Source organism: Eulemur rufifrons, chromosome 6 (assembly GCF_041146395.1).
Source record: "Eulemur rufifrons isolate Redbay chromosome 6, OSU_ERuf_1, whole genome shotgun sequence".
NCBI lineage: Eukaryota > Metazoa > Chordata > Mammalia > Primates > Lemuridae > Eulemur > Eulemur rufifrons.
Window position 1 is genome coordinate 68991536 of NC_090988.1, and position 27132 is coordinate 69018667.

The 27132-nt window shown below is 47.3% G+C and overlaps 1 protein-coding gene across 4 annotated transcripts in view; it reads left to right on the top strand.

Annotated features, from left to right (window-relative positions):
- NAV2 (neuron navigator 2) overlaps positions 1–27132 on the top strand; it is a 691715-nt gene that overhangs the window by 528846 nt on the left and 135737 nt on the right. For 3 of the 4 annotated variants that reach the window (XM_069471196.1, XM_069471194.1, XM_069471195.1), the window contains 4 exons: positions 1401–2502; positions 7227–7339; positions 12252–12360; positions 14230–14619. In XM_069471196.1, coding sequence (XP_069327297.1) covers positions 1401–2502; positions 7227–7339; positions 12252–12360; positions 14230–14619 — 1714 coding nt within the window. Of the gene's footprint in view, positions 1–1400; positions 2503–7226; positions 7340–12251; positions 12361–14229; positions 14620–27132 lie in introns of those variants that run through there. The other variant, XM_069471197.1, reaches the window with a different exon arrangement.

Genomic DNA, 27132 nt, shown 5'->3' on the forward strand with positions numbered 1-27132 from the left:
CTTCAGCGGCCGTTGACTTTTAAATCATAAAAAGCCGCTCTATATACAGTTTACTCTGTTGCTAGAAGGCAGCGGAACATAGGTATTAAGAAAAAAAAAAAGAGAGAGCAGAAGAAGCAGCCGTTAATCCCGCCAAGCTTCTGGGCACTGGAGTAGTTGTGGATGACAAAAGTTAATTAGAAACATGAGCAGTTTAACCGAAAACACTTGTGACAATTGGAAGGGCAGCCTCTCCGGTCAGAGAATTTTTCCTAGGGAATCACTGCAGGAGAAAGTGGCTGCTGCTAGGTAAGTCATGTCATTGTGACTTTGCAGACTCGGGGGTGCTCTTTGGGGGCGGAAGGGGCGCATCCTGTCTGCCGCGCACAGCGGGCGTGGGGTGTGGGTGGGCGTGGGCGCGGGGCTCGGCTGAGACGTGCCTTCCTGCCACTTTCTCTAACGGCTGCGCTTCCCTGGGAGACAGGGCTACACCATTCCGGGTGCCGCCTGAGGCAGATGGGAGCTGCAGTTCCCACTCCTGTGATACTGGGCCGCCTCAGTGGCTAGCAGAACTCTCAGTTTGGAGCTTGCTCTTCTGAGAATAATTCTGGCTCTAGTTTAAGAATATTTTGAGGCTTTCCTGAGAAAAGAGTCTGGCCGGGGAAACACTCTCTGAGCGCCAAGGGGAAGCCTTGACTTTCAGATAACCTGTGTGTTTTCTTGACTACAGTGGAGCCATGTGCAGAGATTGTACTCTTAAGCAAAAAAAGGTTTCTTTCTTAAAGTCCAACCTGAATCATGTTTGTCACTCTTTGCAAGTGCCAACACAGGAAAAACTTAGGTGCTTTGATAGGATTTAACAACTGTGGGTAATTTTTCTTCTGTAAAGATTCTACTTGGTTTCTCCTCCTTTTCTAGTTTTTTGGAGTTTTTATTTATTTATTTTTGGTCTGTTTTATTTTAATGCCTCTGCTACATTGTTTCTCTAAAGTTGGATAAGTCTTGATTCTTTTACTCAACTGGGAAACAGGCTGTGGGATGAATAATTCAAAACGGTAGGTATTTCCTCCTCTTTCCTCCACCCACTGTATGGGAAGTACAGGTTTTTGTTTGTTTTTTTCATAGATTTGTGTTCTCAATTATGCTTTGTGTTTGTTACTGTCAAGATCGACATGCATTGGCACAGCACATGCCACCAAAATGTGACCAGGGTGCAGGTGGGTGGTGTGAACTGTGCATGGAAAGCAGGAGGAAGTTGAATCAGGATTTAAAATTTAACCACAGATCACCCGCAAAGCGGGTAGTGGGGCTCTATGGCATTTGGGTTGGGGTGATGGGCTCTGTGGCCACAGCCAACCTTCCCTCGGCTGCAGGGCAGGTCAGCAAATGTGATTCAGGTCTCCTCTTCTCTGTCTCTGCAGAGTCGTTGGCAAGCTCAGCCTCCTCCCACCCCGGAATGAGCGAAAATGCACCTGCTTCCTTGGAGAGCGGCAGCAGCTCCAGCCCCGCTAACTGCGGCACCTGCTCGGCCATCCCCCAGCCCGGCTCGGCCTCCAAGCCCTGGCGCAGCAAGTCCCTCAGCGTGAAGCACAGTGCCACGGCGTCCATGCTCTCCGTCAAGCCGCCCGGGCCCGAGGCCCCCAGGCCCACGCCCGAAGCCATGAAGCCGGCCCCCAACAATCAGAAGTCCATGCTGGAAAAACTCAAACTCTTCAACAGTAAAGGGGCCTCCAAGGCGGGCGAGGGCCCGGGGTCCCGGGACACGAGCTGCGAGCGGCTGGAGATCCTGCCCAGCTTCGAGGAGAGCGAGGAGCTGGAGGCCGCCGGCCGCGCTCTCTGCACGCCGGGCCCCGCTTCCAGTAGCCCCAAGATTGCGCTCAAGGGCATCGCCCAGCGGACTTTTAGCCGGGCGCTGACCAACAAGAAGAGTTCTCCAAAAGGCAACGAGAAGGAGAAGGAGAAACAACAGCGGGAGAAGGAGAAGGAGAAAAGCAAGGACTTCACCAAGAGAACGTCCGTGACAGAGAGACCCGACCTCAAGGAGGAGCCAAAAGAAGACCCCAGCGGGGCCGCCCTGACCGAGATGCCAAAAAAGTCCTCCAAGATCGCCAGCTTCATCCCCAAAGGGGGGAAGCTCAACAGTGCCAAGAAGGAGGCCGCGGCCCCCTCCCACAGTGGGATACCGAAGCCAGGAATGAAGAGCGCGCCCGGCAAAGCCCCAAGTGCCCCAGCGCCTTCCAAGGAAGGGGAGCGGAGCCGGAGCGGGAAGCCGAGCTCGGGGCTCCCCCAGCAGAAGCCCCAGCTGGACGGCAGGCACTCCAGCTCCTCCTCCAGCCTGGCATCCTCGGAAGGCAAAGGCCCAGGAGGGACCACCCTGAACCACAGCATCAGCAGCCAGACCGTCAGCGGGTCCGTGGGGACCACCCAGACCACAGGAAGCAACACCGTCAGTGTTCAGCTACCTCAGCCCCAGCAGCAATACAACCATCCCAACACTGCCACGGTCGCACCTTTCCTGTACAGGTAGGAGCAGCCACCCACCCCTGCTTCCCATGTCGCTGGGCACAAGAACCTCTCTGGTGGATTCTGGGGCTGGGAGGGTAGGATCGGACTGCCCTCTAGGAACACCTAAGCAAATAGCTAGGGCACGCTGTGATAAGCTCCAAATAGAGGCATGCACAGGGTGCTGGAGGGAGCGGTTCACACAGCATGGGCTGAGGAAGGGTCGCAGAAGGCTAAGGAGGGGAAGTAAAGTGGGAGCTGCCCCCAGGATGAGCAGGGGCTCACCAGGCACGCGGGACCCAGGCCTTTCACAGCCAGCAGCAGCTCGATCAGAAGTGTGAAGGCCAGCACGTGCAGGGCGGGTGGCTTGGCGTCACCAGCAGGCTCCAGCTGGTGGTGCTCCTAGCACATCCTCGGCGTACTTAAAAACACACACACACACACACACACACACAAAAACCACCTTGCTGAGTGACTGAGACTTCTCCTCATAGCAGTGATTGCCTGGAACATCCAGATCCTCATAGTCCCTGCTGTGTGCTGGGACTTTTTGAGGGAAGGGAGAGGTAATGGTAAGGGAAGGGCTGGTTGTAGCCAGGAGATAAGCCTGAGGTGTTTGTGTGTGACTCCATCCTTCTGTCTTGTGTGTGTCCCCCGACCCCGTTGCGTCTCTGATGGCATGTCCACAGGACTGTGGGAGACTGGAGCCAGCTGCTGTTTGCTCCACGGGGTTCTGGCCGGTGGCATTGTCTAGTTGCTCACATTGGCTCCAGGTGCTGCGTGATACACATGGATGTGTCCACTGAGGCAGATGGGAGCTCCCTGACACAGCTCTTGTGGGAGTCCCAGAGCTCTTGCTCACAGTGCTTGACTGCGTCCTGTGCTAGAGATGTGTAGTGCACTGGCCTCGCTGCACAGTTGAATGCTAACTAACGCCTGTGCATAGCAAAAGGGGACTATAATTGAATGTCGTATTCTAGACACCTATTATCCCTCACCCCTCAGTGCGTACACAGAAACAACTGTACACTCAGCACACCCATGGGGTAAAAACACATCAACAGTCACATGTAAGTATGGGCACAAGTAGACGTTCATATATAAAATACAAATGCAGCTATGCAGACATATGCTTATACACCTGATCAGGTACGTAGACTCATGCCCATAGTTTCAGCTTATGGCTCCCCAGAGAATTAGATAATCCCTCTCTCCTGCCTGAGTTGTATTCTAGTGGGCTGCGTTACAATTCCTGCCAATAGCTGGTGGTGAGACTGGCTTGAGTGATTTCAGAGTAAACCCAGCCAGCATCCGGCCAGTGAGGGAGTGTCAGGCTTTGCCTAGTCCTTCCTTCCTTGTCTTCCACTCACCTTCTCCTTCTGTGAGGATCACAGCAATCTTTTCAACTGGGAGACAGTCTGGTTTTATTGAATCAAGTCATCAGCAGCTAACCTTCCTAAGGAAAGCGCCAAGGCTTAGATAATGACTCAGCTCATCTGCGTGCACGGTTTTTGGTACAATTGTTCTCTTGAAGCATCCAGGCTCCCCATGACATTTTTATAATCCCAATAGCATTAGTAGTCTTGAGGTAATACATATTCAAGCTGCTCTTCACAGATTCTTGATTTGCATTTTCAAAATTAAAATATATGACAGTCTTTGATCACCATCAATCCCCCTCCTTCCTTTTTTTTTTTTTTTTTTGGCTGTAATCATTTGAAAGATTGTGAAACATTTAACCTCCTTTTTAAAAAAAATTCAAGTTTCCCTATGAGAAGAAAAACTCTTAATGATGAAGAGCAAATGTCTGGCAGAGAGGAGGAAGGGAGAAAACTCTAGGAAGTATATCTGACTAGCCCCACTTTGCTATTAATTCTCACTCTGGGTAATGTCCTCTTGCCCCTCTGAGGTGTGGTCCTCTTTAGGGAAGCCTGGGAGGGAAGGCTGGAAAGAAGAGCACTGGGATAGGAGTCAGGACACCTGGGCCCTGACCTTTATCTGTGGTCCTGGGCACCAGCCGCGAGAACAGCTATTGAGTGTGCACCAAGTGTTTGCAGACTCTGCTGAGGGCTCTTCGTGTCTTAGCTCATCTAATTCTTCCCACAACTCCATGAGCTAGCTGCTTTTTTAACCCCCACTCTATAGATGAGCAAACTGAAGCTTAGAACAATTAAGTAACTCGCTCCAAGTCACAGAGCTGGTGACTAGAAGAGCTCGTGGGGTTTAAAGCCAAGTGTGTGTAAGTAGTGGGACCAGGTGCTTCACCACTGCACTGTCCTGATGCTCTGAATCCCCTCATCTCTCTGAGCTTCATCTGTAAGGTGAGGAGATTGGACTAGAGTAGAGGACTTTAAAACACGACTGACCCTCCCTGCTCTAAAATTCTCTCTCTCAAGTTTAGGGCTCACTGTGTATAACTTACAGTGCTCCCCCAGGACCTCTCCATGTTAAAGATGTTACCAAGGGGTAAAGAGAAGATAGATGTTTTAAAAATCATGAAGAATGATTTTTATTTATCAATTCACAAGTAACAACAGACGCCTCTCTTACTTTATAGTTTACTAAGTGTTCTTGTGGCCTATCACATTTGATTTTTGTAAAACCACAGGAGATTGCTATTGTTATCCCCATTGTACAGGCGAGGATGCTGAGATTCAAAGAGGTGAAGTGACTTCACTCAAATCTGCATGGCTACCAAGTTACAGATCTTCCACCTGGAGCCAGCTAAATGTCCAGACTTCCAAGTGTAATGCTCCGTCCAGCCCCCAGCTTCTTGGGAGACTTAAAAATTTCTCATTTATCTAATCAACATACACTGTTCTTGAGTTGCCTGCTCAGCATCTGAACTTGAACTAACCTTTGCCTTCAGAGAGCTCTTGATCTAGTTGAGGAGAGATTTGTTAGTTTGATCACATTGTCATAAGCAGGCAACAGAAGAATAAGGAGAGTGCGGCAGAAACACCGAGAGGTGGTGAGATCAGCTGGCAACTAGTCAGGGGAGGCTTCTCGGCCGAGATGACACGGGAGCTGCATCTTGGAGGCAGATTAGGAGCGAGCGAATGAGAAGGGCCTTGAGGCAGAGGTCGCAGTAACCACAAAGACAACACTGCTAAGGGCATGGTATGATTGGGAACAGAGAAAAGCCACATAGGGGTGAAGCATGAAGTAGAACTGCGTATGAAGGGTGGGAATGGCAGGAGATGGGGCTGGCAGTAAAGGAGGGAAGAATCCCATGATATGGGGTATCATCTACCCCAAAAAGTTTAGACCTTCATCTCTGGGTGACAGAAACCACTGGAGAGAATGATGGTATCACATCAGTAGGTCAAAGGTCAGTGGAGGATCTTTTGGGCGGCACACCAGACCTAGGAAAAGTATCGAATGGAGATCATGGATTCAGATGCCTAATTGGCCCAAAAAGGTAATATAAATCGGTGGCTCAGGGTGAGTGGGTCTGCAGCAGAGGGCGCTCCACGCCTCTTTAGAGGGTGCAGTCACCAGTTGTCACCTGGGGTGGCGCTCTGCAAGACAGAGAGCTCAGTCTTTGCAGACTTCACTGTTCTAACTGGGAGAAGGCAGAAATCCAGGTATTTCTTGTGAAATGTCCCGATTTTTAAATGTTGACCTAATTATAAAACTGTAAAATATCAGGAAGAGCAATAGAAATAAATAAGGCTGGTTCCCACACCTGGTTGCTATTTGCAACCCCCAGGCTACAAGCAGGGCACCTGTTTCAAAGTGCTTATAGGGCCTAGGCAGAGATGATGAGCTCTTGGACGCTGGCCAGGGGTGAAGAGGAGCACTGGGATTATGAAAATTCCTTAAAAATAGAGATAACAGGATTGAGAAGTGACAACCTCAGTAGGAGGGCAAAGGAGGGAAGGACAGGTAGATGACTTGAGGTGTATTGGTACGTCCCGCATGGTCTGTGCACATCCTTGGCAAACACTTTCTTTATAGGTAGCAAAATCTGGTTGAATTAGCTCAGGATGCTAATGAGTTAATAATGTTACACTCGGGGTTATGCATCTGAGTGTAATTATACATTTGCATGCCATGCATGAATGAACAGAGGTAGTTGTCGCAAGAAAACATTGCATTAAGCCATTGCCTCAATTTGCTTGACAAATAAGGGCATGGAGAAGGTTTGGGGAAGTACAGATTTCAGTCAAGTGTTGAAATAATGATCAATGAGACCTTTCATGTCAGAAGATCTGAGCTCTGAATCAGAAACCTGGAGGGCAAACACACCTGCTTGGCACCCACTCCCGACTGGTTTTACGGTCACCTTTTCAGAGAGAGCCGTCAGGAGGCTTCTGGGGTGGGGGTGCTGTCAATGGAGTCATCGTTATGCTTGACTTGCTGGCATTACTGGTTACTTAGAAGTTGCTTTTCGGCATAGGTTAAATTATCCAAACCAAACCACCCAGTACCCTCTAGCATGTGTCTGTAGCCAGACCTGGCTCCCTGAAGGGCATTCAGAGATGCGTTCCTCAGTGAGGGATGGCAGACCCTCCATTTGGGCAATGAATATTTCATCTTTTACAGTTCGGTGGCTTTCTCTGTTCTTAGGACGTTGCTCCACACGCAGCTGATAAATTATTTAGCGTCAGTCTGCTGGCCTGCTCTGTTCTAAAGCTTCTTGCTGGAGGAGGTGATGGTAAGGGCCATGGTCAGACCCCAGCGGTGCAGATGTGGTGGTTGCCTCTAGTGACAAGTGTGTCTGCTTTGGTTTGTGTGTGAAGGTCCCAGACGGACACGGAAGGGAACGTTACTGCCGAGTCCAGCTCAGCGGGTGTGAGCATGGAGCCCAGCCACTACACCAAGAGTGGACAGCCTGCTCTGGAAGAACTCACGGGTGAGTACGGAGCCCCAGAAACGCTGTGTCTGTTGGTGATGTGGCCTCCCACGCAACCACCTGCTGAAAACAGCATGACCCCAGCTTGACTTAAAGTTGCTTTACAGCTGCATTGACTGATGAACTAAACAAACCTATTTTCTTTCTTGCCTTAGTATTTTCCTTCTTCTTTTTCTTCCCTTTTCTCTTTCTCTTACAATCTCTTCCCTCCTCTTCTGAATTATAAATAAGTCTCTTACCTGCTGGTAAATACTATTTTTAAGATATATTTGATTTTATTCATTTAGGGGCTCTGGACTACTCTGATACTTAACTTTGAATCTTCTGATTTGCTCTTCAGAGAAAGTTGCTTTTCAACAAGATTTAGAACTCTAAAATAGTGGATTTTTTTCCATTCCTGTATGGAAGCACTAATTTAAAATGTGTTCTTAGCATCCTCCATTTATTGAAAAGAAGATTGCAGCATGCTTCTTTTACCAAAAACAAAAAACAAAATCTAAGTTTTATTTGAGTATAACCTAGACAACAGTGCTTATGGAAATTATGTAAAAGCATAAAATCCACAGTTGCTGTGTAGTTAATTCCACAAACATTTATTGATGTTATATCATCACATTTCTTAATTTATAGAAGAAAAGTTACACCTGAATTAGAATTCTTACTACAGTGTGTTCCAAGCTACCGTCTTCTCTGTCTCTCTTCCCCTTTCCCCAGTTCTGTGTCCAGCGTTCCAGCAATTTCTGGTGAGGAATGTGAGTGGTAAACCACATATTTAGCAGTGGTGGTGTCACTCTTCTCGTATCTTGCCACTTCCAGAGTTGGGTTAAAAATTGAATCCATGTTTAAAATCCGTTTATTAAACTAAATGTCCATGACTACATCATTTTAATAGTCATATTGTAGCTGTGGAATTGGTCCGCAGCCCGTGTGATTGAATCTTACCTATCTTGCCATTAGCTCTGAGTGTTAATTTCAGAGGATCTGGGTGATTTAACTATTTCCTTCTAGTTCCACTGGCTGGGCACAGTGATGATGCAGAGATTTTTTTCAAGCCATTTGTTTTGTTGTTGTTGTTGTTGTTGTTGTTTTAAAGAGACGGGGTCTCGCTCTTGCTCAGGCTGGTCTCTAACTCCTGATCTTGAGCGATCCACCCACCTCGGCCTCCCAGAGTGCTAGGACTACAGGCGTGAGCCACTGCGCCCGGCCCAAGCCATTTGTAATTGATCCATCTTAGAATGGTTCGAGGCCCCCACGTTTGGGATTGATTTTTAAGTTTCCTTCTCTTCAAAGTTTGTAGCTCCCTTGCATATGAGAATGTAGATATCTCGAGGGAAAGGGACCAGCGATGAGAAGGGTGTGGAGTTCAGATGACTGCTCAGGTCTCCCTCCAGATTCCAGATTGTGTTCTTCTGTGCATACATCAAGAGGGCCGGGCCAGTGCTTCAGAGCCCAGTGTGACTCAGACGTGTGGCCCGTGGAGTGGTGTGGATTCACGTTAGACGTTGAGTCTCAGCAAAATCCACATCTGAAAAGTAAAAGCAGCAGCCAGAGAACATTCCAAATACTACTTGGATTTCAGAGGGACAGATTGCAGCCTGGGATCTTCCATTAGTTTTTCTTTTTCTCTCCATGTCTCCTCTGTACCCCAACTCTACAACCAAATCAGAGCTCAGAAGGCCTGAGATGCTGCCAGTTGCTTTGGGGAACAGACTCATGTAGCCAGTAGTGCCTGATTCTGTATTCTTTGGTGTTAAATAGTGTAGGTTGCTAATGAAAATGCCTTACCAGAGTGATTTCGCTTTACATTCAAGCAATAGAAATAACATGTACGACTATATGTTGAATTTTTTATGGAGACACTGAATAGTAGCAAGAAGTTGACTTTAACTTACAGTTGATTCTTTGACATGACAATGAATGGTGGGTGTATTTAGAAATGGACATTTATGAGACTATTGCTTAGTTCTTCCCCTCGTTTATGCAAATGGGTGGATTTTCCTGTGGTATGTTGTCATGTCCATAGCATTCTAGTCGAGAAATGCATCTTGGATTGTAGAGTTAGAAGGAACCACACCCATCTGCTTGTCATCCAGTCCAGGAATCCCTTCTAGAGCTGGCTGATGGCTCATCTTTCAGCCTTTGCTTGACTATTTCTTGGGACAAAAAGGTTATTCCTCCATAAGGCAGCCCTTAGTTTTTTTTTTTTTTTTTTTTGGTTGTCTTTAACAGATAATGGTGTTCTTTATTCTTACATTTCCAGTCCCTGGATGTAATTCAGCCTCCTGAAGCCCACGGACGATTTCCGTTCTTTTCCATGTGGCAGGACATCCCTTAAGCCTTCCTCTTCTGAGTAAAAAGCCTGCATTCCTTTCATGTACCTTTTGTAACACCTTGATATCCTCCCAACTCAGTCATAGTTAACAGAATGTGGTGCTCTCTCAGTCCCGGCCAGTGGCTTGAGGTAGAGCTGTCCTTGGCAGAGTCAAGATCACTGAATATAGACACAGAATAGCTTACTCGACTTTTAAGATCTCTCTGCATATGTGAGCTGAAAGGGCCCTACTGTTTCCACTTGGTTGTGTTTATTTTTGCTCATGCTGTGAGTGGATGGGCAAACCGTACATTCAGGCCATCGTCCGAGGAGGCATAATTGGTGGTTAAGAATGTGATCACCTGAGCAAGTCAGTGGATGACGGATTTTTGTTTTTGCATTACCCTTGGGATCTGTTGTAGTGTAGGGCGCAAACGTTTCCCAACAGGACCCACAAGAGGGAAACAGAATGCTCACGTGTACCGAGCCCTCGTTTTGTGGTTGGTATGTCATATGTACCCTCTCACACTAGCCCTTCTAGGGGAGAGTTTTTATCCCCACCTTATAGATGACATTCAGTGAGGATAAGTGACACATCCAAGGTCAAGTGGCTAATAAGTGGCAACGCCACGAGTCAGATCTTTACCTGTGAGAATGCACAGTCCATGCTTCTCCAGCAACCCCACGCTGAGCAAACATGAATCGGACAATAGGTATCTCTTAGGCACCTATGGATTTGTGTGTGGGTTGCCAAAAGTGAAGATGAAATATCATCCCTATCTCAAAGGTCTTTGAATTTCTAACAGAGAGTTAAGACAGGCAAATATGTCATTAATAGAGACATGAATAAGTAAATATAGTTATTATAGTTTGTGATTAAGTTAATGATGGAGGCAATTTGAGGACTTGTGCCTAGACTTAGCTTCATAATCAGTGTTTTCTGTACAGCCTAGAGCTGTCCAAAGGATCAGTACCTTTATGGCAGCCATGTGCAGGTAAAATGTGGCCAAACTGGCAGTAAAAAATTTAGTTGATGGCCCAGGCAATAGATGCAATTTCATTCTTCCAAGGCCATTGGAGGAACAAACTGCTTATGTTTAAAAACTCATACATATATATGTATTTCAAAGAATCGAGTGGGAATGCAAGTTTGACTACTTTTCAGGTAGAAGAAAAATACCTTCCAAATTTCTTTGGGTTCAAAAGGGGGAAAGAGGATTGAAAACACTTGAATTTTCAAGGATAGAGAGTTCGCTATGGTAAATTTCCTCCATAAAATCACATATCCGTCATTTACTCCACCCCCAGCCTCCAAGCACCACCATGCCAGGAACAACCTGAGGAAGTTGTTACTCATTTCAGAAGAAAAGTTAATTTTGTGGCATTTCTTAACTGCCAGTTGCCCTATCAATGATAATTGTTGGACGTTCAACTGAGTGTCTAATGTCAGTCCCACTTGCTGCTGCCCATGTGGACTATGTTCTGTGTGGAGATTCCTTTAAAAATGTTGCTCAACACTTGAAAATGGTCTTAGGCTTTTAAAGAACCTTGATTATGGTTCCTCCATCTTCTCAGCCCTCCCTGAAATTACTCCAAGGGAGAAAATGTATGATTCTATTAGTCATTATTGTAGTTTTTCCCCTTCTCCGCTTCGCCTTTCAAGGCCAAATGAAGCAGGAGAGCCAGAGAACCTGAGACAAACCTGTGCTGAGAGGGCATGTGGCATCTTAGCCGGTGTGTGGCATATTCTCATGTAACATTAGCACCAGCTAGGACTCCACTCAGCCAAGTGTCTTGTGGAAAATTGAGCCCAGAGAATAGAAGGCTGTGGTCCCACCAAAGAGAACCCAGCTGTTTCCTCATGGCTCCCTGCTCTGCCGCACACTTGGCTTGTGCTGAGTGCTGATGTGGGCACTGTGCTAAGGGGTCTCCAGGCCCGATCCATTTCATCCCCACAACTGCCCCTTGGGGTCAGTCCTGTTACCATGCTCACTTTCGGAAAGTGGAGTCTGAAGGATGGAGAGAGCCAGCACCTGGCCCACAGTCACACAGCCAGTAAGTAGAGGAGCTTGAATCTGAGATGACATAATACCTCCAACAAGGAAGAAGGCAGATCTCTCTCTGCAGAAATATCTGTGATTAACAAGTGCAGATCTTTTAGTTACTGTGAGCTCTGTTTATAAAGTAGGGCCTATAGACAGCTGCAGATATTACCAGTAGGTGAGAAAACAAAACAAAAAACACACACACTTTTGCATGGGCAGAAGATGATTCCCAGGGAGTGGTTCAGCCTAACCTGAGTATGTCATTATGGGAGACGGTGTGAAAATGTATTTGTGTCTCAGACTACGTGCTTTGCTTCCCCCACATGCTAGTCGTCTGCTACTCCAGGAGGGACCTGAAGGAAGAATCTCCTGGGACTCGACACATCCTTTGAGCATCCCTTTAATCATTTGTTCATTCTCAAATCCTTATTTAAGCACCCGCTGCCAGCCAGGCTCTGAGCACGGAATATGGCTGTGGTCACGGACATGGTTGCTATTGTCATCAAGCTCATGATCTATTAGAGAATTAAACCAGCCTTAACCCTCATCTTTCCAGGGGAAGATCCGGAGGCTCGCCGGCTGCGGACAGTGAAGAACATCGCTGATCTGCGGCAGAACTTGGAGGAAACCATGTCTAGTTTACGGGGAACTCAGGTTACACACAGGTATCTGCAGCATGAATTACTTTACTGAACTGGCTGGTGTCTTGATTTTCACTGCTTCTCCCATGTTCATACCACTGGCAAAGTGATTTGGTTAATACTGAAACAAATAACCTTGCTCTCCAAATGTATTGGAATTCACAAAGAACACCATGCAACATGCAGAAAAGAGTTACCGGGAATAAAAATTAGTATAGACAGATTCCTCCCCAAAGCAGAAGGTTGCAAAATTCATTCAATAGAGGGTATAGTACACCAACTGTATTTAAATTTCACTTTACTTATGTTTTCTAAAACTATTTTGTACTGTTGAAACAAGCAGGTGAACTATATTTGACCTGTGTGATAGATTGAAGAAGTTGAATTCCTACCCTGTCTTCTGATATGCAACACTCTGTAATAATGTTAGTCATGCACGTGCATAAAACACATAAGGAAATATTTATAAAAACTTATGGTCATGTTTAAACTGTGATGGACTTGGATGAGATCTAGGATGCCATTGAGAACATGTATCAGGTTGCTTTCATTGTTGAACAAGGAGTTGACGAGGATGTAACCCTGGGATGTCCTTCATGATTTTGGCAGAACGAGGTTTTGCAGGTTGTAGAAACCAAGGAAAAGTCCTCGTTACCCTAGCCGAACCCCCAGGGTGCCTCCCTGGCTTCTCCAACTTTAGTTTCTTTGGTAAGCGACTATAGTGAGGAGACCACAGGGCTTCCTCAGGGTTAACCACCATGGGTTCTATCTTCAGTAGGACCAGGACCCAAAACCTAGGACTCCAATATGAGGAAAGCAAGGCCACTTCCAGGATCAAAGGGAAACAAAAACAGTTCCAGGCACCAAACTGGCTCTTCCAGTGGAAAATAAACCTGGGGTTTCAGGGCGGTGCTCTCCTGAACCTCTAGGTGTTTGAATGACGTGGAGTCGGATGCTGGATCTTGTAACGCTCTGATAGGTGTGAAACATCCCTCTTCCCACCATAGTCACTGACACTGACTTAATGTCGGTACAGCAGTTTGCCGGTAGGATGATAATCATGACAGCAAGGAAGGCTTCAGTGGTTTCTTCTACAGGGAAGACTCTCACTGCTCGATTAGGAAATCCCAGTGCAGCTCTGAGGAGGGGCAGATGATGGTCTTGACTGTGCGAAAGAGCCTGCAGGGCTGTCTGGAGAACGGGCTGCAATAGGGTCTTTCTGATGCCCAAGGATGAGCTCAATCTCCTGGCACATTCCAACCCACGTGACCTGAGTTATGAAAGAACTCAAGCCTTGGCATTTGCCAATCTTTTCAGTCTTTTTAGATGCAATATGGGAGAAGCAAAAGTCTGGGGGAAATGGACCTCAGTGGGTTAGAAAATCAGGGCTGCCTCCACCTGCTCAGTCAGGAGGGAGCTGAGGGTATAAAATGTGGTATTAGGAATACTGGGAACTCCTGATGGGCTGGTGCCTCCTATCCTCGGAAAAAAGGAGCTATGATGCAACATCCTAGAATGAATGGGCAAGCAGGGACCTTCATGCCTTAGCTGTGCCAGTTCAGCATTTTCTGTTTCTTCTCCCAGATTGGAAAGAAAATTCCAATAGGTAAGATCATTTCATTAAAGTAATTGGTGGTGGGTATCTTGTACCATGTTTTAGGGGAAAAAGTCTCCACTGGGCTTTTCAGAATTATGTAGATGTGGAACTTCCCTTTTTCATTTTTAACAAAGGAAATACACCCGGTGGTATGTTGGGGCCTGTTGCTGTTTTATCCTTTTTTTGGTGCATGTATATGAGAAGTAGTTCATAATTCTAAAAAGTTAAAGAACATATAAACTGCAAAGGATGCTAGGCATGTCAGGGTCTAATCCAGCCTGGTTCTGTGTTTTTAGCACATTGGAAACTACATTTGACACCAACGTCACCACGGAGATAAGTGGCCGTAGCATCCTCAGCCTGACGGGGAGGCCCACCCCTCTGTCCTGGCGACTGGGCCAGTCCAGCCCTCGGCTTCAAGCAGGAGACGCCCCCTCGATGGGCAACGGGTACCCGCCTCGTGCCAACGCCAGCAGGTTCATCAACGCCGAGTCTGGTCGGTACGTGTACTCGGCCCCTCTGAGAAGGCAGCTGGCCTCCAGGGGCAGCAGCATCTGCCACGTGGATGTCTCGGACAAGGCAGGAGATGAGATGGACCTGGAAGGCATCAGCATGGATGCCCCTGGCTACATGAGTGATGGGGACGTTCTGAGCAAGAACATCCGGACAGATGACATTACCAGCGGGTGAGTACCGGGGGCTGCTCTCTTTTTCAGAGCAGGAGAAGGCGTGACACCTGGTTTCTGTTTTGCAAGGCTTTAAGTTCTCCAGAGGAGGTCAAACTTTCTGCCTCAGTTTCCCCTGTCTGTGTCAAAGGCTGCATGGAGTAGCTGGGCTGTGAGTCAGAAGGCCTGGGAAGTCCAGGCTTGGCCAGTAACTCATGAGGCTTCACCAGCACCAGAGTGACATTTGAAAACAAGCCATGTTGCATCAGTCCCTTAGACCAAACCCTGCACTGAGGACTCCTGAGCATTGCCCACTTGGTCCTGCGGGATCTGGCCCATGCCTGCCCCTCAGACCTCATCCTGCTGCCCCTGTCCCTTCCAGGCCTCAGTGTCCCCAAGCTCTTTCCTGCCTCGTGGCCTTTGCTCTCTGTTTCTCAGCCTGGGTTCTGTTTCCCAGGCCTTTGCATGGCTCAGTCCTTCTTGAAGCTCAGCTGACACCTCCTTGGAGCAGCTCTCCTCAGCCATTTAATTTGAAATAGATATATGTCCTGCCTCCTGCCCTTGGCATCTCCACCACGCTGTGTTAGGCACCTTTGAAAGCTTATCGCTATTTGAAATTGTCTTGATTATGTGTTTACCTTTTTTTGTCTCCCTGGCCCCTCCTGCTCGTAGTAGTAAGCACCGTGAAGCCAAGACATCCTTGCTTGTTCACCGCCAAATGCCCAGTGCACTGTATATAATAGGAACGTATAAATATTGCTGAATTAATGGACACGTGAACCAGCAAGTGAAGGAACAAATCCAACTTCCCTGCTTCTCTGTTTGCTCACATGTAGAGTTAAAGCGATGAGACGATATTTAGGGGCCCTTTTAGAGGGAACATGCCATGTATTAAAATTTGCTCCCCTCTTGGCTTACTGTGTAAACTTAAGGTGCATCTCTTTAATCCACTTGCCTGAGACTCCATCTGTTCACATGACTTGCCCAGAAATTCTCCAAGGTCTTTTCCACCTTGAACGTTCTAGCAATCAAAATTACAGATGAGAAAAATTGAGAATAACGACTCATTTCCATGAAAATAGTGATCACGAACCCCATGGGTGAGTCAGCATTTTGATAATTTAAGTAATAGCCAACTCTCCAACCGTAAGCCAAGCTCTGTGCTAGGTGCTTTACACATACCATCTTGTTCTGTCCTCACGGCAGTCCTCTGAAGTAGATGACGTAATAACCCCCATTTTACACGTGAGGGCGCTGTAGTCCAGGAAGGTTCAATAACTTGCCCAAGGCCCTGCGGCCGTTGAGGGACGGAGCCCGGAGCTCCCGGCTCCAGACCATTTCCTTACCCGCTGTCTTGTCCCGTCTTGCCAACATGTTATTGCTGTATTGAAATTCACAATGACTAGAGTTTATTTCAAAATTCATTTAATTTTGCTTAGTTCAACCTGTGATGACTAGAAAACTTTTTTTTATTTAATTAAAACCTTAGGCATAGAGGTGCTTTGGTTTTCAGCCTGTCACTTTTAGAACCATCTTGGGTAGTGAAATCTTTGAAAACAGAAGCCACAAAACCCTTATAATATAATAAATTTCTGCTATCTGGAATGGCTGGGAAAGTTAATGGACTGATAAGTTAAATGATCTAGTCAACTTAGAGCATCATTTTGTATTTCTACTTTTCCATAAACATGAAAAACAGATTGTGTGCAATTCAGTTTTAGTTAATACTGTGCACCTATTAACTAAAACTGAATTGCACATAATTTAATATTTTTATCATTGTTTAGAAGACTTTGGGTGTTCAGCACAGCCTTAAGTTTATCATTACCAGTTCCCATTTCAGTATACTACCAAAAAATCCTGTAATAAAGTGTTTATTTTGTCATCAGACCAGTCTTAGTTGTAAATAGATGGTCAGTGAATTTATTTTGATGTAGTGTTGATAGTGTCCACAAGGTGGAGACATTGAAACACTTCTAGCCTGAAACTTGGAGATAACACGGTGAGAAACTCCTGGTTTCTTTAATGGCCCAAACCAGAGCCTTTCCCCTTGCTAAAAAGCACAAATGTTTACATTTCAGTTTCTGCTTTGTGAGGCTTACATTTTAGCATGTGCAATAGCGCTTAGAGCAAGTGTAGATAAAAATGCAGAAATGTAAGCAAACCACCCAATTACTGAAATTGGAGAAGTCTGGTCTGGTTTTTCTTCTCTTATCCTTTTTAATGTAGAAACTTACCTTCAAGATGAGGAGAGGTAGCCCAGATGACGCTTAATGCTCCTTCTAGTTTTAACATTCTAGAACATTTGTTAAGTATGTCTCCACCCTGTGGGAATGCCTGTGAATATCTGCTTTGAGGGCTTACACGCTGAGTTCAGGGCATGCCACTTAAAAGTCTTCTCTGCTCATTTCTTTTACTTCATGTAAACTGAGCAAGTTGTAAATATTAAAAGGCTGGTCATGTATTCCATGCTTCAGAATCTGCTAAGTAAGTCATTATTGAGGCAATCGATGTAATGGAAGGGAAACAGACTAAGACATCTGACAGATCAGGTCTTAGACGCTGCCTGGCCTCCCTCCTGCTCTGTGACATTAGGCACGTCACTTAACGTCCCTAAGCTTTGAAGCACTACAGTTGATACGGTTTTTAACTTTCTCCAGTTAGACTTCTCTTTGAGATTGTATCTGATCAAAGACAAATATCTGATAAAGACCAAAATTTCAGCCAGGGTCTAGATGTCTTATCAACCTAAAACATCCGGGCACTTGGAAACAGTGAAATGATTAAAGTTTTCATCCAGATGTTTATTTGGCTAGTAGAAACATCGCCTTGATGTATGAGTAAAATATCAATCAGTACAGAGGTTCTTTGAGGCAAGTTCTTGTAAAAGTTTACAGCAAGTTTACTTAGAAAATATGATATGAAAGTAAATTCTAGTTTCCAAAAGCCTAAAACCTTTGTGTTTAAAGTGACACGTACCCCAGCTTGGTATATCAGCTATTTTTTGATGTCTCTCATTCCTTTTGTTCACTGGGGGTGTGTGTATATGCACCTGTGTGTATCCTTCAATTCTCTATAAGGTGGGGCTAAAATGACTTTATTACTATGGAGTTTCGCTGAGACATTAATGGCAAGAGCCTCTGTGTATGTACGTGTGTATCAGACCCCTCCCTATATTGTATATAGTATATACTAGAAATGTCTAAGTACGAGTTGTCATGTGATCTCACCACTTCCTTTTATTAGATTGATAAATTGGGCATTGGCTATAGTGGAAAAGAAATGAAAATAACAGATGAGATTTCTCTAAGTTTTGATCTGTGAAGTCGATCCTCTACTCATATTCTAAAAATACAGAGCGCCATGTGGTATGGAATAAAGTTAAAGGGACGGACCAGACTCCGCGCCCATATGTTGGCAAGGACTTTTTTTTTTCTTTTCAAAGGAGGCACTGAGTTGTATAATGTTCCAAAGTATTAATATAGATCCCTTCATGGAAAAAAAAGCAGCCATTTAAATTTAACATCAGAAGTTTCTCGCTCTCAGAACCTTTGATGGCTTCCTAGTGCCTGTGGAACAGATCTGAACCCCTTAACTGGATGTGGAGGCTCTTAATGGTCTTCGCCTCCTCTGCCTTCCCTGACTTAGGCCTGCCATATCCCTGTCACGTACCCCAAACTTCCCACTGCTCTGGGCTGCCTGCTGTCACCAAAGGCTGGCTCCTACATTTGCAAAGCTCTGTGGGGATATGCTGCCTTCTCCCTGTAAGTCCTTTCCCCTCGAGCCCATCTGACTGATCCTGAAAAAAACACTTCCCCTGTGATGTCCTCCAGGACTTCCATGGTCAGAGTTAGCGCTGTCTCATGTGTTTCTGGTAGCCTTGGTTCACAGCTAGCCTAGTGTATAAGCCTTTCGCTTTGCATGTGAAGTGTCTGAGAGGGACTGGATGGTGTGGAGGGAAGAGTATGGTCTCACCAGGCAAACAGACTTGAGATTGAATCCTGCTTCTGCCAAGTGAACTAGAGCAAGTTCTTCACCTTTGAAAATTAGAGATAGGGCTTGAAAAGCACCCAGTAAAGAGTCTGGGATATATGAGAAATGTCATGCACATTTTGTGTGTGTGTATCTTTCTCTTGGAGTTCATAGAAGACAGACATTGCCCATTATTTTTCTAAACCCAGAGATTACGACATAGTAGGTATTTAATATTTTGAGAATGGTCTATTCTTGGTGCCTACGCTGGCAGGACCTTGGGCTTGTGTAACTTGCCACCACCAGCTGTGAAACTCGGTGGCTCTATTTATAGAACATTCGGACAGAGCCAGCACAGCATAGCCTGTGGTGTCCACCTAGTGGCCGATGTAGGATGTGATGCTGTGGTCTCAGTGGCTTTTAAGTGTAAAAGGTCATTGTGTTGGTTTAAGACTCCCAGTTGGTGGAATTTAGGGGTGAGGAAGTTAGCTTTCCAATGTGGCCCAACCCATAGTCTGGCGTGGGAGAGAAAGCAGGGTGTGAGCAGCCTGGTCTCACCTAGTGGCCCTTTTTTTTTTTAAGAGACAGGATTTTGCTGTCTCGCCCAGGCTGGAGTACAGTGGCATAGCTCACTGTAACCTCGAAATCCTGGGCTTGACAGATCCTCCTGCCTCAGCCTCCCAAGTAGCTGGGACTACGGGCGTGTTATGTCTGGTATCTTAAGAAGGCTGCAGTCTTCCCTGTTTGGTGGCAGGGACTACTCCACCAACAGATGTGGGCACGGATGCCTGCTAGAAGACTCAACTCCTCGGAAGCTGAGGAAGCCCGTGCCTGCTGAATTAAATTCTCCCTCAGTATCCCTGGGGGTTTGGTTCCAGGATCCCAGCAGATACCAAAATCTGCAGATGCTCAAGCCCTTCTATAAAATGGCATAGTATTTGCATATTACCTGCATACGTCTTCCCGTATGCTTAAAATCATCTCTGGATAACTTATACTACCTAATACAATGTAAAGGCCATGTAAATAGTTGTTTTACTGTATTTTTCTTTGTATGATTGTTGTATTTTTAATTTTTTTAAATATTTTTGATTTGAAGTTGGTTGAATCTATAGATGCAGAACCCATGGATACAGAGAACTAACTGCACTTGTAGCTCCATAAATACGGCAAGATGTGTGTGAGTCAGCTGAACCTGCTATAATAAAATACAATAGACTAGGTGGTTTAAACAGCAGGCATTTGTTTCTCACAGTTCTGTAGGCTGGGAAGTTTGAGATCAGGGTGCCAGTCTGGTTGGATTCTGGTGAGGTCTCTCTTCCTGGCTTGCAGACAGCCACCTTCTTGCTATGTTCTCACCTACAGAAAGAGGAAGCTCTGGTATGTCTTCCTCATCTTATAAGGGGCACTAACCCCATCCCAGGGGCTCTACCCTTGTGACCTCATCTAAACCTAATTCCCTCCAAAAGACTCCCCCTCCCAATACCATCACATTGGGAATTAGGGCTTCAACATATGAGTTTGCAGAGAGCACACATTCCGTCCCTAACAGGATGTTTTAGGCTTCCATGCATCATTTGCATGTGTGATGTCCTGTGCCTTTCTCTTCATTGCCTGCCAGGTCACCTCTTCTTTGCCTTCTCTGATTCCAGCCAAGCAGTTGTAGTAACTCTTTTCTCTGAGCTCCCTTGATATTTAATGTATGTGTAACAGCACTGGTAGTACTACATCAGAATTTGTGTGTGTGTGTGTGTGTGTGTGTACATGTGTGTATGTATATATTTATGTGTATGTATAAATGTATACATATGTATATATGTGATGTATATGTATATTTATGTGTATGTGTAAATATATTTATTTATTTATTTATAAAAGGAGAAGGGTACAAAACCTATACTTGCTGTAAGCTCTAAAGGTTATGGTTAAATCTGTCTTAAATGCTCCTGTATCTTCATTGGCTGGCACAGTGCCTGTTCCATAGTAAGTACTCAGTAAACATTTCCTGAATGCTGCAACTGACCTTAAATATGGCAGACCAGTCACATCCCTCTGAATGAATATGTGACCTAAGACTGAAGCCCCATGGAGCTCGAGGACCCAGCCATGTGTCTTCCTTGTTCTTGGCCCTGTACTCTCTGTTTGTCCCAGACCTTTGCACTACTCCATCCCAGTGAACTTGACAGTGGCACTGCAGGAAAAAGAGACAGCTCAGGGCACTAGGGGCCATTTTGCCCTGTGGGCTGGTGGAAGATGGCGGGGTCCCCATTCCACTATTCCTTCCTCCGTTGAACGTTAGGGGACAAACGTGCGGGGAGTGTCTGGCCAAGTCCGCATAGAGCAGAGCAGGCAGCACCCTAAGTCAAAGGATACCTTGATGGCGTGAAAGATTCTTTCTTGTCTGATGAATCTTCCTTTTCGTCTTTCCAAGCCAGACCTGGAGTGACCTTGATAGGCTGTTGTTCCTGGCAAACTGATAGGAGAGGAAGCCAGAGTACTCCTTACAGCCAAAATACACCCTGCGGCCAAGATAAATGATTTTAGGAGAGGCCGTCCTGAAAGGCACTGATTCCTGGCACCTCCCGGCAGGGTGTGGCAGGCACCTCTCAGATTTGAAAAGGATAGGTTCTTTTTTCTCCAGGCTGATCCCGCTGAAATGATCTTTGCCTGTGGGGTTCTTGGAAGGCCGGGGAAGTTCAGGTTGCCAGCCAGTGGGTGGGTCTTGGTGGGATTAGGAAGATTGAGCCGTCATGGAACGGCAACCACTCAGCTCTGCAGACAGACCCATCTGTAAGGCCTTGAGCAAGTGAATGAAAACTCTCTGTTCACAACACTCTGACACGCACTTGTGGGGTTTTCCCCCCACACCAACCAATTCTCCTACACCAGCTGGTGTCCTACAATTCAATTCAATTCTGACACTATCTGCATAGAATTAGCCTAGACCCCACCAGTCAAAGGCTCAGTCCCACCAGATCGCCCTCCAACCCCACCTCAGATGCGATTTGCAAGGACTGGGCCCCCAGGTTACCCATACTTCTATCCAACTTGGCTACAAAACAGAGGCTCCCATGACCCCCACCTCAGGTTCGATAATTTGCTGTAGTGGCTCACAGAACTCAAGGAAATACTTTACTTACTATGACTGGTTTATTAGAAGTCGTATTATAAAGGACACAAATGAACAGCCAGATGAAGAGGTACGCAGGGCCAGGTCTGGGGGGCGATGCGGAGCTTCCTTCCCCTCTCCATGGGTGCCATCCCCTGGCCCCTCCGTGTGTTCACCAACCTGGAAGCTGTCTGAGCCCCTGGGTTAGGATTTTTATGGGGGTCGCATTATGTAGGCGTGATTGATGAAATCACTGGCCATTCAAGACTGAGTCAATCTCCAGCACCCCCTCCCCTTTCCTGGAAATTGGAGGGTGGGCTAGAAGTTCCAACCCTCTAATCGCATGGTTCCCTGGAAGCTTCCCCCATCCTCTAAGAGTCACCTGAGTAGTGTAAGTCCAGGTATGTTGAAAGGGGCCTGTTATGAATAACAAAAGATGCTCTTCTCACCCCTGTCACTCAGGAAATTCCAAGGATTTAGGAGCTCTGTGCCAGGAACAGGGGCAGAGACCAAATGCACATTTATATCAAGCAAGTCACTTGCCTCTAAGGCACCACCCTCCTCTTAATACAGACAGACTTTAAAGATTCAAAGAGGCTCTGAGATGAAGGTGCAGGCCAGGGTAGCCCGACAGGTTGGTGATGGGGCTGGCCCAGATCCAGTCGAGGGGTCTTTCCATTCCTCTCTGCTTCCCTTGGTGTTTGCTCGCTGACGGCTCTTAATGGTGTACGAATTCACAGAAACCATACTTTTCCCTCTCTGATATTTTCCTTGGTGTTTCATATCCCGGGCAAATATAGTGGCCCCTGTTTCTCTAAGCAGCTCTCTGGGTAGAACAAGCAAGTGCAGAGTCATGCAGAGGGCAAGATTAATTCTCCCAAGTGTTGCAGAACAAGTGACAGCTTTCCCTGCGTGGCTGTGACGTCATCTGACATGGGTGGTTTGGCTGATTGATGGCTCAGCTACCAATATCAGTCATCCCTGATGGCTGGGGAGACGTCAGCCGTACACCTCCTCTCCCATCCATGGTGGACCCACTTGATTTACTGAGTGTGGGAAACCTTATCGGCAACTGAGTAGGCAGACTGATGAGAGGAGAAGGGACAATTGAGCTGCCAGCCCGCCGGAAGAGGAGAGAAATTCTCTGACAGTCCCAAGCCCACTCTGTCTCTGATAGATTTAGCAGGCAGAGACCAGGATTAAAAAAAAGATTTAGCGGAGAACAGCCCGTGGAGAAATGAAGTGTGGTCCAACTTTGACACGGGCAGCCCAGACTGCCTTGCGTGTCTCATAGCAAATGTTGGCCCAGTAATTTATGAGGAAGACAGAAAACAAGTGGGTGTCTTCTCAGGAAACTGGGCTTAGGCCCTGACTTCTTGGGAATGTCCTAGCTTGCTTTGAGGTCTGAGTCCCTTTCTTCCTTCCTCCTGACTGCATCCTGTGGGGAAGGAAAAGGAGAGGGAAACAAAAGTGGGTGCTTTGGGAGAAGGAAGTCTCAGGCCCTTCTTGAGAGGTCCCCAAAGGGGCTGCTCCCTGCCTGCCCTCCCTCCTTAGCAACATCCTCCGGGTCCCATAACTTTCCAGAGCACAGGCTGTCCCGGGGTTGCAAACTGGAAACCCTTCCGTGGCCTACCTTCTGGGGAGGCTCTAGGTAAAAGGCAGTAAAATCCCATTGAAAACGTGTTTGCTGAGTTTGTCGTATGCTAGAGACTGTGAAGCCAAGGAAGACGAACAAGATGAGGTCGCCAAGATCCTAACGGAGGGAAGAACATGGGCAGGGTGCTGTGGCAGTGTGAGAGCGGTGGGGTAGCAGGCCAGAGAGGAAGCGATGACTTCTGCTGGGACAGCTAATAGGACTTAATGACCCCTGCCTTAAGGCAGAGGTCGGTGGGAAGAGCGTGGGCTCTGGAGTCTGACCTGGATGGAGTCTGGGGCTGGTTCCACCACTCTCAGCTGTGTGTCCTTGAGCAAGCTATTTAATGTCACCGTGCCCATCTCACAGGGCTGTTGTGAGGCTTCCGTGAGATCGTGTGCACTCTCGGCCCAGGGCCTGGCCTGCAGGCGCTAAGCACTCAGCAGGTGCTCACTGTCATAATGTCCGTCACCAGCGGCAGCAGCTGCAGCATCTCCAGGACGTGTGAGCGGGGCCCCAGCAGAGCAATAGCATGAGGACGTACAGGCAGGGGGCGTGTTGTTACGAGGGTGGTGCCTGGGGTGGGTTGGAGATTCAAGATGGGGGGCGGGAGGTGGGCAGGTTGGAAGCTATTGCAGAGTCCGGAGCAGTGGCACAGCTCTGGGGAAGACCAAGGCCAGGGGAGTTAAAGACACATTTTACGTTAAACTCAGCCCAGCGTGGAGGCCAGTTTGACGAGGGCCAGGAAGGAGCCAGAGAAGATAAGGACAGCTCCCAGGTTCCAGCCTGGGTCGCAGCTGGCTGGGCAATAGCTGACATTTGTCCTCAGCACCCTCCATCCTTTCCCAGCTTCGCCTCTTGTGTGCCGGCACCCACCCAATGCCACCAGATAGTCTCAGGCCTCCAGGCCACCCCCAGACCAGGGCTGGCTGCACGTCTAAGCAGAGTAAGTGGCAGCCTGTAGAAAATGATTCTGGGGACCTTAGGAAAACCTCAGTCCCACGGTTTTCCATTTCTTGCCCTGGAGAAGCTCGGGGCCCAGAGGGGAGAGAGACCACCCTTTGTGTCAACAGTTAATTGTAACACAGGCAGGTGTGATAAATGTGAGCACAGAGGGGCGGAATAGAATGCAGGGGCTCCGAGGCAGGTATGAAACTACGGCAGGTCCTGTGGGAGCCCTGCACGGTCCCCCTCTGTCCCTCTGGGAAGCCGGCTGTCTCCACCTGCAAATGAGAAGAGTGATGCCCGGAGTGGCAGCAACAGTTGCACGAGGAGACACGGGCAAGCTGCTGGCCCAGTGCGTGGGGCATTGCGGGCCCTTCCAGCCGTCCTCATGACGACCGTGGTGTTGCCAAGACTCGGAGATAGAACTTAGGGCCGTGCCCGGCTCAGGGTAACAGTACGCAACATATTTCATTCTCTCCCCCACGTATCATTCCCAAACCCTGAGTGGTAAGAAGCTAAGAGGCTAGTGGGTCTTCTAGGATGAAAGAGGTTTGTGATGAGACCGTGACTGATGCTCACATGGGAAGTATGAACAGCACACGCTCCTGCCGACAGCCACCGTGCGGGGTGAAGGAAGCCCGCTGTGACTGATCACGCCCGCAGGGCCCTCCTTCCTTCCGCCACCGCCTGGACTGTCTGCCGTCTCGTTGGAGCAGACCTGCCCTTCCTGGAGCTCTTCACCGTGAGCAACGCCGGCAAAGCACAGTCAGCATTCGGACGTGACTCCGACGGGCCCAGGTGTTCAACCAGGGGAAATTCCACCCGAGTCCATCAGGCAACACTGCAGAGATGCCAAGTCTCAGCGGAGTCATCAGCATCTCCTCCGCCCCAGACCCGTGGCTGTGCCCTGGGCTGTGATGGACAGCAAGAGTCATCAGGGATTTGTTCTCAAGGCCAGACTGTTTGATGTCCTTTACTTTTTGTGCCAACTTTTATAATTCAAGGTCCTCACCAGGGTAAGCCTGGGGCCCATGAGCTCACACGTGCTGAAGGGTCCTTACACGTGCCGGGAGAGCATATTCCAACTCTGCGGCCCTGGGTGGCTGACAGGGAGTGGGGGCTGATGCGTACTGCACCCCTTTTGTGTGCCGGGTGTCTTACGTAACTCCCAAACTCTGGCTTTTACAATATTATTTTCATTTTACTAATAAAGAAAATGAAAAACCAAGAGGGTAATTGTTACTTAGTTGTTTTAAGCCCACGGAGGAGATGCAATAGGTGGCCTACCCTTCGGTTCCTTTCCCTTCGTGTGCTGGAATGTCACGGTGCCCTTGGTGCCCTCGTTGCTTTGCTAGAGTCGGGCGCTGTCCCGTATCCTCCAGGGCCCCCCTCTTTGCTGGAGGGCAGTGGTCTGTAGCCACCTCCCTTCTCCACTCAATGCTTTGCAAATGGACCTTGAAGAGAGAGACCTGAGGTGTAACAGACCATCCTAAGCTCCCCTGTTTTTCCTGTTATGCTTTTACATAGCTCGTGTGTGGAAAACTCAGCCCATATTTATTTTTATATTAAACACACAGCTCACACAGGTTGCAAATACCCTTCCCAGCTACTTTTTGAGGGCCAGGAGCTACATGTGACTCAACAGATTTATGATGGGAAGGTTGGAGCATACCAAGTTCGAGCTGAGGTGAATATGAAAAGAAACATTTGGATGAGTTTGGGAGTATTTTGGCCCTGAGACAGTGAGCCCATGTTGGAAGACTCAAAAAATAAGGCCATGTGGGCCTGTGCTCAGTACGAGATAAGGAACGTAAGTTTTGTTGGACCCCTGAACCTCTCATCACTCTGTTCTGGAGGCAATCGTGCAATGGACGAAACTTTGGACTTGGAGGCAGAAGGCTGACTTGCTTGCCAGTGCGATCGTGGGGAAATTACTCACTTTTCTCAGCCACTGTTTCACATGTGTTAAAAGGTAACCTACATTTTAGGCATGTGAGGAGGAGTAAGGAGATAGTATTTGTAAACTGTTTGATACATATATGGGGTATCCCAAAAGTCTCCATACAAAGAAAAAATTTTAATAATGAATATGTTATAAATAAAGGTACATTTAGCCACAATGTCCCATTTTCCCTGTGTTTGGCAACTTTTGAGACACCCTGTAGAGTGGTGGTTCCCTTGAGAGTTCTTGGAATTATTGCATCTATTTGTTGTTTTAGTCTTTTATCCTTCTTAGGACATTTATTTACTAAGTTGATGTCATGCTGTTTCTTATTCTTGAGCACAATGACCAAATAGCTCCTGGCTGGGTCAGAGCTGGTCTGTGAATTTGTCAAGGTGCTCCAGAGAGACAGAACCAATAGGGGGTGGGTGTGAGGGGAGAGAGAGTGATTGATTTTAGAGAATTGGTCATGTCCTTGTGGAAACTGGCAAGTCTAAACTCTCCAGGGCAAACCAACAGGCTGGAGCCACAGGGAAGAGCTGGTGTTGCAGCTCAAATCCAAAGGCAGTCTGGAGACAGAATGCCTCTGGCTCAGGGAACGTCAGCCTTTTTCTGATAAAGCCTTCAACTGATTGGATGAGGCCCACCCACATTAGGGAGTGCTTTACTTGGTGTCTACTGGTTTAAATGTTAATCTCATCTTAAAAAACACCTTCGCAGCAACATCTAGCGTTTGGCCAAACATCTGGGTACTATGCCTAGCCAAGTTGACCTATACAATTCGCCATCCCCTTCTGTAAGCCAGCCTTGCGGTACGATCAGTGGGCAAAGTCATCTGAGGCAGGAGGCAGCTACCTGCAGCTCAGAGTCGAAGCAGCGCGTCCACTTGGATAAACATCTGCAAGGGCTCAAAGCTAATGTGTCCTGCCTTGG